Source organism: Nipponia nippon, unplaced genomic scaffold (assembly GCF_047370975.1).
Source record: "Nipponia nippon isolate SJK-2023a ecotype South Korea unplaced genomic scaffold, ASM4737097v1 scaffold_4, whole genome shotgun sequence".
Classification (NCBI taxonomy): domain Eukaryota; kingdom Metazoa; phylum Chordata; class Aves; order Pelecaniformes; family Threskiornithidae; genus Nipponia; species Nipponia nippon.
The window spans coordinates 55,912,129-55,930,073 of NW_028262358.1; the positions used below are offsets into that span (position 1 = coordinate 55,912,129).

General features: G+C 40.8%; 1 protein-coding gene across 6 annotated transcripts in view; it reads left to right on the plus strand.

Annotated features, from left to right (window-relative positions):
- The first annotated feature begins 3,896 nt into the window (after positions 1 to 3,896).
- The window catches only part of CCDC170 (coiled-coil domain containing 170), a 44,042-nt gene continuing 29,993 nt past the window's right edge, over positions 3,897 to 17,945 (plus strand). For 3 of the 6 annotated variants that reach the window (XM_087776912.1, XM_087776909.1, XM_087776910.1), the window contains exons 1-5: positions 4,229 to 4,343; positions 6,042 to 6,115; positions 8,264 to 8,291; positions 11,649 to 11,780; positions 15,037 to 15,293. In XM_087776912.1, coding sequence (XP_087633038.1) covers positions 4,269 to 4,343; positions 6,042 to 6,115; positions 8,264 to 8,291; positions 11,649 to 11,780; positions 15,037 to 15,293 — 566 coding nt within the window. In that variant the 5' untranslated portion in view covers positions 4,229 to 4,268. Of the gene's footprint in view, positions 4,015 to 4,228; positions 4,344 to 6,041; positions 6,116 to 8,263; positions 8,292 to 11,648; positions 11,781 to 15,036; positions 15,294 to 17,945 lie in introns of those variants that run through there. The other 3 variants (XM_087776911.1, XM_087776916.1, XM_087776913.1) reach the window with 3 other exon arrangements.

The window sequence follows — 17,945 nt, forward strand, 5'->3', positions numbered from 1 at the left end:
GGACATACCGTGCTTTTGGAGTTGATACCGTGCTTTTGGAGTTGATACCTTTTGGAAGGCAAGCAAATGAGAACCCTGGCAAGTCGTGCCCCTGACTTTCATGCCAAGTATTTGTAAAGATGTGGCTGTTCTAGTTATCATAGCTAAATTTGTAGATAATGAAGTCCTGTGGACTAAATTTCCCCTTGAATCTCTTTTGGAGAAGTACATTTCATCTTCTTTAATGTTGCTAGTGCACAATTCTTTTCTACCTCAGCTATAGCTGCTTTTAGGTAACGAGTGTCTGAAATGTGTATATGCATTCAGGAAATCATTTGGAATTCATGTGTGTGATAAAACACAAATACTTCACCTTCTCAATATGGTGTTGATGTCGATGGCTTGAGGTTAATAACAAAGCTTTTTTTTTATAGTGTTAGTAAAAATAGAAATTTTGTTTTCAAAACTAATATTAAATACTTTTATTCAGTCTTTTAATCAATTGTTACGATGTATTTAAATTACAAGATCCGTGAACAGTAGAATTAAGGAAGCAAAACTTTCTTTTCCCCTTAGATTCTGTCCCATGGGTACCTGAAGACCTGGTAGTTTGCCTCAATTCCTGATGGGGCATTTGGAAAAAAAAAACAAACACCAAGACCCCAAACAAACACACACACACACACACCGCGGCAACCCAACAAACAAACAAACTTCAGTGCAGATTGTAATAATACACAGAAGTGTACTGCAGGCTGTCCATACAGTTGGGGCATCACGGTGTTCATTCTGTGCTTGGCTGTCTGTGTTTCACAATATTTGCAGGAAATTGAGCATCATTCTGACTTAACCTCTGTCAGACTTGCTTGAGATTTGTCAAGGTCTTGGAAAAAAAAATTGTTAAAGTATATGTCTGCATGCTTCAATACTATGATTGCCCTTGGGTTTTTTTTTAAATCAGTTTAAAAATAGAATGCCAAAAGATGCAATTTTTGTAGTGCTTTTGTTTTTTTTTTTTAAATTAATGAAAATATTTGAAAGCAATTCAAATAATAAAAATAAGACCTCACCTTTCATTAAGGAGTTAATCATTCCATTCTTAAGAATGGGTTTGGCTCTAAGGACTTGGCGAATTCTTTCTTGAAGAAATAGTGTTTTAGGGACCTCTTTCCTAGATCAGGTCTGTTTATTAAAATGTCCATGCATCTGTATGTATCACTCTTGCAGTGTTCCTGCAGGCCCCAGTAAGCTGCTTTCCCTCCTCCCCTTTTTTTTCTTCTTTTTTTTTTAAGTGGGGCTCTTATTTTCTGTTACTTATTTCAGTTTTCTTTTTATTAAGTTCTCAAAAGTCTGCAAACTGATTTGCTAGCAAAATACAGATATTGATACAGAAATGTCATTTTGGCCTGTGGCATACTAAGCACTTTGAAAGGCAATCTAAGCTAATTTGTGTCACTTGCTAGGGAATCTCCGGTTCAAGTGTCCAGAAACATGGAACCTTTGGGGTACTCGGAACAATTGCTCTCCATCCATCCATATCCACAAGATACAAAGGACGTCTCTTTCATCGAGTGAGGGGCAGGCCATCCACATAGTCACCTGACTTTTAGCTTTGAAATTATTCTGATATGTCCATTCTCGTTTACTTACAGAAAATTCAATTAGGAGCACATATTTAGAAACCTGCAGAACTATCGCAATTGTTAGATTTTTGAGTGTACTGCCTACTGGAATTGGGGTTTCATATCCCAGAACAGTTTTAGCGTCTTTCCTCAACACAGCTCTTTCATGGAAGGGAAAGATTGTAGTCATTTTTTTATTGTTGCTTTCTATTTTAAAAATTAGAGTGACTTTAATAGGTACATACATTCAAGAGATTCTGCATCATTCTTTGTTCAGAAAGGCTGAGAACATCCTGTCCATATATTTTCTGTAACACAACATGAAGAATCTTATTCATGAAAATTACTCCTTGGAATTATTTTTAGCTAAAAATCCTGAAGTAACCCTTCCTAAGTCTTTCTTTCCTGCCCCTGTTAAGGAAAAACAAACACAGTCTTTTTGAGAACTCTACCTGTAGTATATAGCAAACAAGCCTAAAGCATTTTAAAGTGTGAACATCCTGTAATAAGATACTTTTTTCTTGGTCAAATGGCTTGAAGAGTGGGTATTGCCCTCCCTCCAACTGCCCCATTCTTTTTCAGTGTTATATGACATTTCTACTTTTCTTCATCCTTTTTTTCTTGCCTCTTTTGTTGTTACTCTTGCTACAGTTCATCAGATCCAGCGTCTTTTTAAAAGCCAAATAACTCTATAGATCTACAGTAAGGTACAGCTGTGTAAGCATTCTGTCCCCATCACCGAGAGTGTAGAAGTGGCTGAAGTGTAGCTCTTGAACCAGCCGTGGCACTGCAGGACTAGCGATGGGGAAATGAGCTCAAGTACGTGCTTAAGAAAGTTAGGACCAAGTTTCACGATCATTTAATCCTGCACCTGCATGCTGCTCCAGTAGTGGGACAGATTAGGCTGTAGTCAGATGCTGGACAAATCCAGGATGATATTTTTGTCTAAATTTGCAGAGGACATTAAAACTTGTGCTAGATTTATGCTGGTTTTATGTAAGACTGCCAGTACAAATTTAACCTGTCAAAAATACTTAATAGATTTGAATGCAGAATGAGTTTACGCTGGATCAGCATTTTGCACCATGTGGCAGTAGCAGCTTTGATCCACCACGTTTGAAATTATAATAACTTTTGGTTGGGCTTCTCAGCCAGCAGCATAATATTTTAGGTACCTCATGTAATAGAACAGTCGCAGACATAGAACACTAAAAAAAAAAAAAAAAGGTCAGGAACATTATCCTCATAAAACTATTAAGGCTTTGTGTTAACTGAGATTTATACCACTTTGGGATAAACTTTGGCTTGGGAACTGAATGCAATTTAAGTGGAACTAGGGATTGCCTGGGTGTTTCTCTCTGAGCCATATGGAGACAGCCTGGGCGCGTAGTTCTCCTCTGGCTGCTTTCTCGCCTGGCTCCTTTTGAGAGTTTGGCGCTGCAAACCTCAGGTCCCTCCTCCCAGGCAGCAGCCGCTGGGTTCAAGGGGGGTCTCCCTCCAGAGAGATGCCTGCAGCAGATGCTGCTTGCAGCTACCTGCTCTGCACCCCGTCCGCTCTGTCAGCACTGGGTAATTTTGATTCAGAAATGCCCTACTCTTTTCACTCCTCTACTACAGCAACAGTAAGAGCATCGCCTCATGCACCGATGGCAGGAGTGTCTTCCCCCAGACGCTCCCCGAGATGGAGGCCGGTGACTCCCGCCGCTCCCGCCGCCTGGGCTGCACGGCCTCAGCCCTGCGCGGGTCTCCATTTCCCCGATCTGTTCCCCACATTAAACGATTTTTCTCTTTTCCTTTATGAGTTTAGTGGCAGATTCCAGCCGAGGTACGGCATTGCCGAGCTCTGTGCTTTAAGCGATGTAGCATTTTAAATAGGGTGATGATCCACACTGGCACCTCTCTGCTCGGGCAGGGGTCTTCTCTGTCCTTGGCAGCAGCAGTGAAATGGCATCAGGCACACAGAGAGGAGAACAAAAAAAAAAATAATACTGTCCCTAGCTTTTCCATTTTCTTCTCTGGCAAACATGAATAAGTCAGTGTTCCTAGGAAAGGTGAGATACTTTTTGACTTGTGAGCGAGTACAGAAATGGTGCAAGATCTCACTGTCCCCAGAGGCACTGGGGCAGGCCTGATTAAGCAGCTCACAGGGTCTTCAGAGCAAACTGATACACCTGAAGGTTTAATTCGCTTTTACTGCTAGCTGCAGTTCCTCTCTTCCCAGGTTTATCTACCTTTATTCGGGAGGGAGGCGAGGAGGAGGAGGTGTGTTAGCAGGCCCCACGGCAGGCTGCTTGCCCGGGCTGCGGGCGGTGCTCGTTTCGCGGGCTCGGGGAGGGGAGAAGGAACCCCTGCCTGAGGACGAGCGCGCTGCCCTGCTTGCCTCTGTTTTGACTTTTTTGAGGAAAATGTTGAGGTAATTTTCTCAGGTTGATAAAGTTTTGTTGTCCGATGTCTACTTGAGGTGGAAAAAAACGTTTCTGTGAGCGTCCCTTTGTACCGACTGTTCACCGCCAGGCGCCGAGCGCTGTCCCCTCCTTCCCTAACCAGGGCACCCGCGGCCACCCCCACGCTGGAAGCCCCGCCGCTCGCCCGCCCGGGCAGAAGAGGGCGCTGGCCGCACCGCCCGCTTCGCGTTGCCAGGGGGACGGCGGCACCGCGGCGGCCGCCATGAGCGGCAGCGGCCGGCCCCGCGCGGCCTCCGCCGCCCCTCGGCTGGCTGACAGGGGCGGCAGCGCGGCGGAGGTACCCCTGCGGGGGCGGCGGTGGTTTCTGCGGGCGGGAGGCTGCGGCCCGCCTCGGCACCGCGTCCCCCGGGGAGAGCGGGGGTGGGGGGGGGGGGGAAGGCAGCCCGGGCGCGGAGGAGCGAGGCGGCCTTGGCGACCGGGCCTGGCGGGCTGCCGTCGGCTGGGCCGGGCCGGGCCGGGCCGGGCCGGGCCGCTGCAAGGCGCCCGCGGGCTCCCGTGAGAGCCCCCGAGGCTGGCGTGCCCCGCCGTCCGGCCCAGGGCAAAGCCGGGCGGTAGCAGAGGGACGGAGAGGCACTCGGAAAGAGTAGAGAGTTTTGGTTGGTTTGGGGTTTTTTTTGCAGTTCCCCTGTTAGAGAATAAAGCCCCGATTTTGGAAAGATCCCCCCGCCACCCCCGGTCTCCAATAGCTTTCTGCCGGCTGTTTCGGTGGAGGGCGATTGACATTGAGGCTGACTGTCAACCCCCCCTTGCAAGTTATCTTTTCAGTTTTAAATTTAATTTCGCCTTTTTAAAAAAACCACTTCTGCAGCTGCAGAGCTGTACGCAGCGGTAGATGTGCGCTGTAGCTCAGTGAACGTCAGCTGATGGTTACGGCTTATCTTTACAAATTCAAGGACGAAAGTTTTTTCTTATTAAGTGTTGCAGAAGGGAGTATCTTTCATGGAGCAGGAATTTATAGTTATCTAAGAATTTCTGTGCATTTCTTCTTCCTTTGAAACTGGTTCGCTGGCTTTGATGTGAATTTAAAGGAGACGCTTGAGGATATTGTTTAGAAGGATCAAACTCTTTTGTACTAAAGATATGCTAGAAAACTTGTAACGGTTTTGTATTCTAAAGGATAAACAATTTATTACTGTGTGAACAGTTCAGTATCTCCTTTATAGTTGAACATCAATTTGGTAATTATGCTATATTGTTCTGAGATAAAAAAAGTCTAGAATTTTTGTAGTTTGTCGTGGCAAAATCAACTGCCTTTATATTAAATACGACTGTTTTGACCCGATTACGAAGTTTTTGTTAGCACTGCTTAGTTACAGAGTTGACGGTAACCTGCTCCACATCCTACCGACCTGAAGTCAAAGTTTGTGAATGTTACTTTCGTGACTCAGCAGCACATTAGGAGCTACGTATTGCTAAAACGTGGGTTACAAAAGGCAAATCAAACTACAGCACTAATCAGTCTTGATAGTGTATATACCAACACACTTAAATATGTCTAAAATATTTGCCTTTCATTGACTGTAGTAAAGTATTGTAGGCATTATAGGAAAATTGCAAGAGTGTTGGCGTTGCACGATGGTCTGTTTTTTAAATCTCTCATTTAAGCTATTCTCTTACAAGAGTTATTTAGCTTTATTCAGCACTGATAAAATAAAAACAGTAGAATAAGTGGTTTGCAAAAATCCCTGCATAAGCACTTAATTTTGTCACATTTTTCTCCTAAATTTTGTCTTAGCAATTACACTTTTTATTATTTTGAGACTAAACACAGCAGCTCCTTCTTGTTACTCATTTTGGAAAAGCTGTGAGACAAAGTGTCAGGGGAGATCCAAGTTCCTCAATTGAGCCATACAGGCAAAGGATGAAGTAAAACAAAAAACATGTTAAGTAATATTTATGGTAGGTGATGTGTCTCTGTAATTGCTTTAAGATGACTGCTGTCTTTCATCATATTAAAAGCATTTATTCTATTTAGATGCAAAGTCACGTCATCCTAACAGAGAGGAAAATGAAAGATGAAAACACTTTAACTGCTGCTTGTAATAGAAGGTAAGACTAAAATTTTGATTGTCATGAAACTTTCATTTGGGCCCATTAATCAAGCTTGAAATTGGCCTCTTCAGTAGATGAGCAACACCAGAGAGTGATTTTTATCTTTCAGTAATACCTTTCAATGATTACTGCAGAGGGAGGAGGGTAGAGCTAAGCAGTACCCTTCTGAAAGGAATTCAGAAAATCTCTTTGGTAATTTATTTGAGCTGTTGGGAACACTTTACTTAGTGTTTCTGGAACAGTGTACTAATGCATAAAAACTCCACAGGCATATGACAACAAGAAAAAAAGAACTTTTCAGAATTGCACACACAAAAACTGCAAGCAGTGAGTTGGACCTGGTTACAGGCAGAAATCAGAGAGGGGAAAGAGGGCTTCACTGAGTGGAAGTGATCAAAAGTAATTGGATATTTATGGCATTTTATAATGTGAAAGAGAAACTGACAGAACCGAAATGGTTTCGTAATGTTACTTGCAAATCTTGAAATTGATGTTAATAAAGCATTATCAATACAAACATTTTGAGAACTCTGATAGGCAAATTGGGCAAAGTATTATCTAGAAAGAAGTCAACTTTACCCAAAATATACATACAAGATGGTTAATTTGTGAACAGTTGGGGTTTTGGTGGTGTCATCCCCCCTCCCCCCAATCACTCCAATTCATGTTAGTCTGTTTTCATAGGAGTTAACAAAATCTGACTTATTGTGTAACGGCGGCTTACCCTTCTCACACTCATTGGTGTGTGTGGCTGCTCTGGCTATTCTGAAGCAATGTGCAGGCTGGCTGGCTGCTGCTACCAAGCAAAATCTGCAATAGCCAAGTGCTACCTGCCTTCCCTCTATTTGACTCGGAAATGAATCTCTAAAAACTGTCCAGCGCCTGACTGTCATGTAACTTGTAGTTATTTATATAAAGATTTGCTTTTCATCCTGCAGATCTTATGAAAAAACGGTATTCTAAAACTTGTCTTTCTTTATCTTTGTCTTTATAATAGGTTATTTTGCAAAATGAAATAAAAATTGAATATTCCCTGCATGCTAAAGAAGAATTTTCTTTTCTTTTAAAATCAATTTATACAAGACACTTTTGAAAATGGCCTTTTTAGAACATGTCTTGATTGTTTAATCAGAAAATTAAGCTAGTTAGCTTCTGGATGGCAACAAACTTAATATTAAGGTTCTAGCTGTAGTTAGAATAGTTACAATCAAAACATAATGTTTAAGACCCCTTTTTCAGCAGCTCAGCCCATACAAAATGAGTTCTTCATCCCTGTTGTCTTGAAGGGCACCTTAGCCTCCCACAGATCCAATAGCAGGTTTAGGGACTAACATTTCCTTGTGATTTCTTAGGGAGATAAATTCTGTGTTGAAATTTTTCAACTGCATGTTCTTCCCAGTACTTCATGTTGGATGTCATCTTCATTCTGGTTGCAGCAAATAATGATAAAACTGTACTGCTGCATTGTATTTTCAGATATTAGAACAATTTTTATGCACATATACACCCATGAATATGAATTTGTCTTAGGAAGAAATATTCCAGATTCAGGATATCTCGTTTTGTTTGTTTTCAGAATATGAACTGGTATCACACTGGGATTTATAGAAATTATTGAATAGACCACTGAGTTCAGCCAGTGTACTAAGTCCTGTATAAATATATAGGTAAAAAGGACCCACTAGTTACCTTAGCATCCGAGGAGAAAAAAAGATGTAGTTCAGTTAAGAGATAATGTGCTTATCGCTTAGATATTTTTTTTTAAATTCATTAGTGTAGAAGAGATGCAGGATAAAAGGAGAGATGAAATAAAAACTTGGAGCACATGAAAAGCAGTGGCAAAAGGAAGCGATAACGGCACAAAGCCTGACTGTGCAGCTGAACCAGTGAACGTAACCCAGAGAAGTCAAAGATGTCTGTTTTAGTTAGATGTGGGTTTGAATATTGTGGAGGCCATCAAAGCTCGTAGGCTACTGGGGAAGCTCTTCTCTAGTGTTCTGCTTTTATGCCCTACTTTGCTGATGGTAACCTAATGACATAGTTTAGTAAAGCAGGTCTGTGAAAAATTAATGTCACGTGTCATCATATTGCAAATCTATTTAATTTTCAACCTCTCTTTCCCCCTCTCCCCCATTTGTTCTGTAGAAGCAAAGGAAGAACGGAGTCGACAAAGGTTCGTGAGTCATTATTTTTGGTATGCCAACCCCAATGTGCTTAGGCGCATAGGAAACAGGAAGAAATCCCTGCCCTGAGTAGTGCCCATCTCCTGTGGGAAAGAGGCAATGCATTGGCAAGTCACTTGGGGTAGTGGTCAGTGCTTAAATGCTTACAGAGGGCTTTCTGTTTCAATAGAGATTTTTTTTATATATATATTTTGGGAAAGGGGGGGCAGTGGCAGTGGTAGCAGCATTTGCCAGGGTTGAAATAAGAAATGTAGCAGGAAATAAAAGAAAAACTGGCAAAAGCAGAATGGGAGTGAGTGACTTGAAGAGTTAGCTGATTTCAAAGTATTTGGTGAGGTATAAAACTACAGAATGTTGTTGAAGTTCTGTTGTTTCCGAATCGCATGAAGTTTGCCAACCGCAGGCTGGATTCCAGGGAGGTGAAAGTAGTTATTTGGTAAAAAATGAAAACAAAAAACCCTGCAGTAACAACAACGACCTTATGTTGTTGATCTTCTAAAGAACGCCTATTGCTAATAAAGCCAAAGGTCCAAGTAGATATTACTCTTAAGTATTATAAACATAGGTTTAGCTTCTGTTTAGCATTTGAAGTGAAATGAAAACTTCATTTTCTTGCAGGTAGGTGGAAAGGGATCAAAAAAGTTAAGAATGTGAATGGGAGAAACACCCAAAATCTAGATTATTGAGAGCTGATTGAGTGATAATATATTAAGGCTTCTCCTGTCTACTGCCTCTTATTCTTTTAACACTTTATTCATTCTATTTTCTTAACAGTAATCAGTATAAACTACATAGTACTCATGAAACATTACAAATCTGAATTTTTCCAGAGATACAAAAGTGCCACATCTGCATTACAAATTTTACCCCTATAGTAGAGTCATGCCAAATTAATTGCATTATTATAGGTATGATTAATGATCAGACTTGTGAATGGCTGCTGGCAAACATAGAAAACTATTTACTTAAAGCGTGCACATTCCCTGCCAAAAGTATGATAATCATACCAACTTTCCTAGCGTGGTGTCAACATGTATGATTAGCTTCGTATTTACTAAGGCACTGGAGGATCCAGACATCCGCTTCTGGAAATCTAACTAAGAGTGTAAATGAGTGAATGGTGATTCCCATTGACTTTTGCACCTGCCTTCATTTAAACCTCTTTTAAATCCTTCTGGATGTGTATCTGCACCTTTAAACTGCTCACCATTTTAAAATCTATATTTTTATGACAAATGTAGGTTTCAGAAGTTCCATCTGTAAAGGGTTTTCTTGTGTTGATTATTGCTGCCGAACAGGGGACTTCCTTATTCAGCTATGCTCTGAAATTTTTTTATTTCATCAGCTTTGAGATGTATTCCTTCTTTCTGTAGAGTCATAATTGGTTGTGTTTGTTTAGGGAAGAAAAAGAAAACATACATCAATACAGTAATATAAATATAATAACATGCACAGGGTTACTGATTGCAAGCTCCAGCCATGGTTTTGGAGCCCTGGTGTATTCCAGAATGAAAAACAAACCCTCTCTACATCAAAGAATTTCATGTGGTTGTACAATGTGAAACAAGTGGAGTAAAGCAAAAAAGAAGACAAAGTAGCGAAGAGACGGCACATGCCTTCCCTCACTCCCTTGGAATGGTGATAAAGCGCTGAGAAAATTAGCAGCCCTTTTATCTCAGAGATTGTGTGCTATGTTGTATGTGGCCGTGAGCTGTCCTACATGTATCGGTCTGTCCTGATGAGAGTGGCAACTCCTTTGTGAAAGAGCACAGCTGAGTGTCTTTGAGGGAGATGAATGTGATTAAACTTGATGGATCTAATCCAGTGTGCACTAGTGCACTGAAGAAAGATTAAAGAAAAGAGTTGACAATATTAGAGAAACTAATCCGAGGTAATTTATCTTCTGCTACAGTCCAAACTAGTAGTTTCGCCTTATTCCCCAGGGATTTCTGTGTGCGTTTCTTGGTAGAGGCTTATTTTACTAGATGTTTGCCTATTTAGAAAGCTGATAATTTTTTTCTATTTAGAATGGGTAGGAGCTGAACGTGTAATTTATCTCAGCCTGGAAATAATGCTGATGTAGAAGAGCAGGAAGTAAACACATCTTGTCTCTGTCTCCATTGGAATACCTTGTTTCAACAGCAGTCATTAACTGGGGGAGACATGCATTTCGTGATATATGCCTAAATGCACTAGGATTGCAGTTTTGTTTGTCCTGTGTGGGAGCTGATGGAATAAAGGTCTCATGTTCTGTCCTCTGTCATGTGTGCTCCCAGCATCACCTAAACACAATCTTGTTCTGAAGATGTTAAATTTCATCATTTTGTAGTCACTGTCTATTGAAAAAAATCTTCTGTCTAATGAAACTCTTATCAAGACCTCAGGTCTGAATTTTCATACTGAAAGAGTTAAGTAACAAAGGCCAAGAAATCCAACGCATTTCTGCTCTACTGTCGAAGAGCAGAACCACACAAGAATGAGAAAGCTTACTATAAAGAGTCTAAAAGGCACAGCCAGAAGTGTTATACAAGTGGTGTGAGGGAGACTGTGCTAGAAGCATAGAGCCAGTGCTTGCCATCTGTCAGAAGGGCTTGAAAAAGGGTGAAAGGAAGTCAGTGTGGTGATTGCTGGGGACAAGAAAGCATCATTCAGAAAGCCGAAGTTACGTCCAAGTGACAGAGTTCAAAAGGACCTTTCGCCTTGGCAGATTAGAAGTAAAAGCACAAATGGGCAAGTCAAAAAGTGACTTTGAGGAGCAAGTAGGAGTGTCTGAGTAGACATGGACTCTTCAACCTGGTAGAGAGACTGCGGAGGTTAGATATAATAGAAATCTGCAGAATCATGAGTGGCACAGAGAGGATTGATAGCCGTTGGTTTTTTTCACCGTTTCTTCCAACATAAAAATGAGAGGGCGTGCAGTGTAACTGAAGTCTAAAACCCAAAGTAGTTCTTTGCATAAAAGACACCATTTGGGTTAAAGTTTATGTGGGCTGAAGGAGTGACTGGATAAGTTTGTAGAAGAGGGACCTTTTGAATGTTGCTAAATACATTGAAACTGCAGGAAACAAACTGAGCCGAAAATAGTGGGAGGCCATGGGATTGTTGAGGGGGAATACGTTACATGCCGATATACTTTAGAACTGATGTCGATGGCTGAACGTGCAGATTAAATTGGTGACTGGTAGAAAAGTGACTGTTTATCCTATTTTCCAGTAAGGGTCAGTTACTCTGGGAATAACATATTTGGAACAGATGCCCTTGAGCAGCTTAATCAAACAAAAAAGCACTGAAGCAAAAATGTTCAAAAAATGTGGTCTAATGGTTTTGTTTTCATGCTCTTTTCCCAGGAATCTCATGATCATGTTCTTTTGGATATTCCTGTCACTAGAGAGCAGATGAATCACTATCGAGCTGCAGCTGAAACTGCTCAAAGTGAACTTGCAGCACTTTCAGTGAAGTACAATTGTGCCCAGTCAGAGGTACATTTAAAAATACTTCCAAATGCTTCTCCAAACCTGAGGATTCTCTACAGTCACTTTCTGCAGAGAACAGAAAGTTTGCAGAAAGTCCAAAGCAGAACTTTTTTTTTTCTCGTAACATAGAATTTCCATGCAATGTTTACTCTGCTTACTTCTGTATCAAGAACTGAGCTTATATTTGAAAGATTTGAAGCAGTCTAGCTTTTTATCATCATCATCTAAATGCAATCGTTTGTAATTAAAACTGAAAGTTAATATTTCTAAATTGTGGTTGTATAAAAGTTCTGATAGATGTCCTCCTGTTGCTGCTGACTTAAGATATAACTGCCCATCCTCACCTATTCCTCCACTTTATTCAAGTTACAGCTTCCCAGATTTGCATTGCTTTCATCACCAATGAAGCTGTGATTGAGCTACTGAGGCTGAAGAACACACGCGCATCCTTTTCTGCTATCCCTGTTCTGGGAATGGTGGTTCTTAGGAGAGAGGATTTATTAGAGGATAATTTTTAGAGTTTCACAGTTGTTTTCTTTTTTTAATATATGACTGAATAAGATTGATTTGATCCAGTTCAGCAATGCGGGCAGTGGTCAGTTTTAGAATGGAGTCAAATTTGCCTTTAGGAAACATGAAGTGCTTGCGTTTATTTACATACATAGATTTAGGTGTATGCATTCATAAATATCCACAGATAAATAAAGTTTGACAGAAACTTGTGAACATTTACCCAACAAGTATTTTAAACATGTGTACATTTTACAAGTGTGTATTTCTATTGGACATTGTAAAGTACTTTGCAATATACTTGCATAGCACATGAACATTAAAAAAGGCTCTATCAATGAAATAAAATTTCTTTAATTGTAGATAGCTGAATATGGGGAACAGCAAGAACATGTAATATTGTATGACAATGAATTGTTAATACACTATCCAGCCAGAACTACAGGGGTGAGTGTCCCTTGTCCAAGCTTGAATTTGACCAGTTGATCGTGAAATTACTGCAGAGGTCCCCTACATGTAATGGCTATCCAGGATCAGTACTTTAAATTTCAATTCTAAAAAGCCATAGAGAATCTCATGTTATCATAGGAAGAATTTATTACTGGAAATGCTGGCTTTATTGCCAGCATGACTGACTGATTTGTATGTTCTTTCAGCACTATGCTTGCAAAAATGAAAGAATAGTCAAGAAAGCAGCTGTTCCTGCTCTTGTTAATAAAGACCTTCATGACCCAGCTGAGGTCAGAGCCCTGTTCTGCTGAGTGCTCTGTAAAACTCGTGATATGGGATTATTCTTGCTTTTTCTGCTGTTGGAACTGACCACAAGGACAATGGACAGAGGAAAAAATATCACATTTTGCAGATGGGGAGTTGAACCACAGAGAAATTTTAAAGTTGTGAACGCTTTAAGCTACCATAGCTTGGTCCAGCTGCCAAGCAAAGCAATCCTATTGTTCCTTCAGCTGCTCATTTCCTTCCCCACACTGCCCCATCCCTTGTGTTGGCACAGATGTATGTGTAGTTTTATGGTGCACTGTGTTGTTGGGAAACTCATGCAATTGAAAAATAAAGCTGCCTCTTCTGGGTTGTCTTTTAGCCGGATCAGTTTCCCAATCTTATTTCAACTCGTAGCCATATAAGTGCTTCTGCTAGCACAAAGAAGAGGGTGGAGTATCGAAATGAAGCCCATGAGCCTGGGAAAAGGCAGGGCTGCTTTTCTCAAAATCAGTGCTGCTTTATGTCAGCTCCAAAGTGTCTGATAAACCAGTGTTTGCAGGTGAAGCACAAGCCCATTGGAGACTATGCTGCTGCAGCAAGAGTGATCCTCCTACCTGACTCCTCAGTGTTAGCCTTTTCTCTGTGGCCAGCTCCCCTTCCTCCTCCTCCTCTGCAGAAAGTAAATTATTTTCTGTCAGCTGCATTAGTTAAGTTGTTTGTGGAGGAGTTGGACAAATACCAAAGCTGCTGCAAGGGAGAGGACCGGAGTGCGCAGCTGGGAGCAGGAGAAGCAGGACCTCTCTTTTCCAGGGCAGTTGCCGTTCAATTGGCTCACTGGCCTCCTGGAATTTCTCTGAGTGTCTTGGGTTTGGTCACACTGGAAGCCTCTGGCGGAGCCGTGAATTTCCTGACATTCTGAATTGCAGCTTACTGTCTTAAATATTTATTGCCTTAAAATGTTTGCCACAAGTTAAAAGCCCTAGCACATCATAAAGAGCAGCTAATGTGGCTTAATTATTTGCCTGTTAATTTTATGTAGTAGGAGATAAATGCTTCAGATTGTATCTTGCTGCTTATGATTGGAATTGTCCTGCCTTAACACTTCTTGTGACAAAAAAAATCCGCTTTAAATTACTTGTTCCTTTTAACAAAATAAAACACACTGAAATTTTGTATGCCTGGCGTGTCTGCCTCAAGCTCAGTCTTTTAGAGAACGTTGTAGCAGAAATAGTTCAATGGAAAATGGTATTTTTAACGAAAAGAGAAGGGAAAGTAAAGAAAAACAACTGAACTCCACGAACTGTTGGGAAGCTCTAGCATCATCTCTGGAACAGGTCCTTGACTTTTGGTGATGATGTCCCTCCTCTTACTCTTCCTTAAAAGGCTCTTTTGCTGTTTCTGTGTAAATCCAGCTAGATTTGATTGGATTATCAGACCATAAAATAACTTATTTGCGTAAGCTGAGAAGAGGTTGCCTACACCACAAGTCTCCAAAAATTTCTTTGCCTCTGAATATGCTGCAAATCATCAGAAGGCTCCACTCTTATACAACAGGATACTTTGCTGTTACAACTCCCCACGGCTATAGATTATCTGGAATTGTACACCAGAATTGGCAGCAGGGAGGAGGCAGACAAAAAAGATGGAATAGTGGTGTAAATGGCTGTATGGTAATGCAGATGCATAAGAGAGCTGATTTAAGGCTGTGCAGCAGAACTTAAGGTGGGCTTTTCCTAAATTCTGAATTTGTAAATAAATTTATCTTCCTGTAAGAGATTATCTTGAAAAATTGTATAGTATTACACAACAGCAGCTTTTGGTTTTACAAACCCCTTTCTTCCATTACTTTTTCCTAGTTATATGAAAATAAAGTTGTGTCCCTCCACTCAGTCTTGTAGTGACAGAAGACTCTGAGTCTTTTGTTCCAATATGTGTTTCTTGTCACATTACTAAACTTGTAGTGCAGTCACATATTTCAGCCCGGGCAAAATTATTCTTCCTTTTTTTTATGAGTTCTTTCATTTTCTGTCTACAGCTTCTTGAACTCAGGTCCAGGATGGTCACTAAAGAAGCCTCTTTTCAAGAGCTGAAAGCTGAAGCTGAAAGCTGCAAGGAAAACAATGCTAGACAGATGTCTCGCCTCCTGTCTTTGCAAACCCGAATTCAGGAGATGGAGGAAGAGGCATGCGTGCTTGCCACTTCTAAAAACCAGGCTGAGCTGACAGCTCAGGCGGCATTCAAGGAAAACTGGGAGCTGAAGGAGGAGCTTCATGTGCAAAATGCCAAACTTAAGTAAGATTCATGTGACGCGAGAAACTATTTATGTTTGGGATGACAGAATGGTGCAGTTGTCAAGGCAGAAAAATACGTTGGTAGACAGACTTTATTGCAGATCTGAATTCTGTCACAATACCTGGCACAACTGTTGTACTTGAATGTGTGGAAGGTATTGAAATTCGATTTTTGGTTTGAGTTGTTAGCCCATAAATGGGGTTTTGAGGATGTTGTCCTTCAGAGGAGAAATGATGACATGAGTCAGCTTGGTGTAACCTCATCGTTTACAAAAATGAGCAGAGAGGGCTGTTTGAACGCAGTAGAAACAATACATATGGTTTCTTCATTCAGGTGTTTCCACGTATGGCACTGAGGCAAACTTTGTGCCTTTCATAGCACACTTGTGATGGGCAGTACCTGCAACTATGGTCCAGTGCCCTGGTCTCCTTATCACGTGGCATCTTTTGCAGACATTTACCTGTCACTTGAGATGCTGCGTGGGCCGTGCAGTGGTCAGTGACTGTGCCGCTGCACCACTCCGATCTCTTTTACCCTCTTCTGTGTCACAGCTGGAACCAAAGCAGTGTCAAGTGAATTTCTTCCTTAGTGTAAAGCTGTCCGTTAGGAGCAGTGTAATAAAGAAAATACGGTATAATTCCTAGTTAATAGCATCCTGAAGGGAGCATGTTAATGTTTGGTTAATCTTTGTTCAGCTTTCACTAATGTTAGCTTTGTCTGACTTTTGTTCTACTTTCTTCTGGATATTGCTGTGTGTTTGTGTGTTTTTTGTTTTTTGTTTTTTTTTTTTTGTTTTGTTTTTTGTTTGTTTTTTGTTTGTTTTTTTCAACATGCATACTGATTGCATAAAACTTGTAATAAAAGATAGTATCCTTAACTGTACTGTTCTCAGCATAGTGTGTCAGAGCACTGATCTGTCAGTTCTGCATAACTGCTAATATTTCAGGTCTGTGGGATGGAGACTGATAGCAATGTTGACCACAGATAAAATTGATTGGTGTGAAAATATTCTGAACTCTAAAATTCCAAAATCAGTGTCAGTCATAATATATTCATAGACCCCTTATAGACTTTTATAATGGATTTTTTTCCACTGTTACAAGGCTAATATCCATGTCTCTCTCACTATTGTCTAGTTAAGAGCAAGGTTCACCAGATGTCTGTATTTCCTAAATCAGTATTTTGCACAGCTCTTCCAGACTTTGTGCATTACAAGTGGATAATTAAGTTATTTTAAACTCTAGAGAAATCCATTGCAGTGCACTTGTCTATTACCAGCTGATTTGCCAAAAGCCCTGCCTGGAGAGTGCTGATGTTGATGGCCAAAGATTTTAGATATGAACCCAATATAAGTGCGGAGATAGTTAAGCCAAGAAGTGTATTATGCATCCTAGCAACATAGAAAACATCACAGTCTCTGAGATAATGGTTGTTAAGATTCTTTAAAATACTACTTCTGGGGAAAAAAAAAAGAAGAAAAAAGGAAGAAAAACCTCCTGTCTTGTTTGCCTGACTCACTGGGAGAAGCGGTGACAACAGACAGTACTATGTATCATACTAGCCTATAGTTACAATGATATGATCAATTTTATGTGGCATAAATCTGTACTGTCACTCCCAGTGCAGTCCTGGCTGCTCTGTTTTGCCCATGACACTTGTGTCAGCACTTCCATTTGTATTGCTGCATGGTGATCGTGACCAGGGAACTGCTCCAAGAGAGAAGTGAGCAAAATACACTTAATTAATGAGCTTAATTTCCAGCTCTACCAATCCCGGGTCAGTTTCGTTGTGCTCCTGGAGTGTACCACTGGAATGCTGGGAAAAGGAAAGGGACAAATGGAGGGTGAGTCTGCTTTTTTGGAAGGAACAAACATGTTGGATTGGTCATGAACCTACAGTGTATGCTTTCAAAGCTTTTTCCCATCCTCAGCTGATGGTTACATGTGCCATAATACTAGTCAGTGTATTGAATTAATGAACTTTAGTTGCTTAGTCTGGCCACCTTAGTAGCACGTGGCACATGACCAGTCCTAATTAGGTATTCAAGAAAGATTTTCACTGAAAACCACTAATAAAAGGGAAGAGCAAGCCAGTAGGCATAAAATGCACATTTGCATTCTATACCTAGGGAAATAGTAAAAAATGTTTAATGAATTCTGTGATTGGTTTCCAAGATGTACACCTTTCTTACTGAAAATGGTGCTTTTCTACTCAACAGGTCCATTGCCAAGGTATTTTTAGAGCCCGAACTGTGAAAAGCTTTTCTTCCCCCCCCCCCCCCCTTCTCTTTGTTCATTAGTTTTGGAGAGCTAGCAAAACTGTGAAAGAGCTGCGTTCTACTTTTTTGTACCTGATTGCCTATTTTCCAGGTGCTCACACATTTATGGCCCTACTGGAGGTAATTAGGTTATTCGTAGAGTTGTCAAGTACGTGCTTTGTACTTCAGATTGTTTATTTTTAGAAGCAGGCATGGTTCTGCCTGTGATGTGCTTTGATTTTTCAGAGCCATGGAACAGTTTGTGGGGTTGGCGGTCAATCTCATACAATATTCTAATATATAGGCGTGCATGTATCTTATACCTTTTCACTTCTATCATAGCCCTCCTCAGGACGGCAGCTTAGCAGCCATCTCACAGCTTAGTTTTCCTAGGG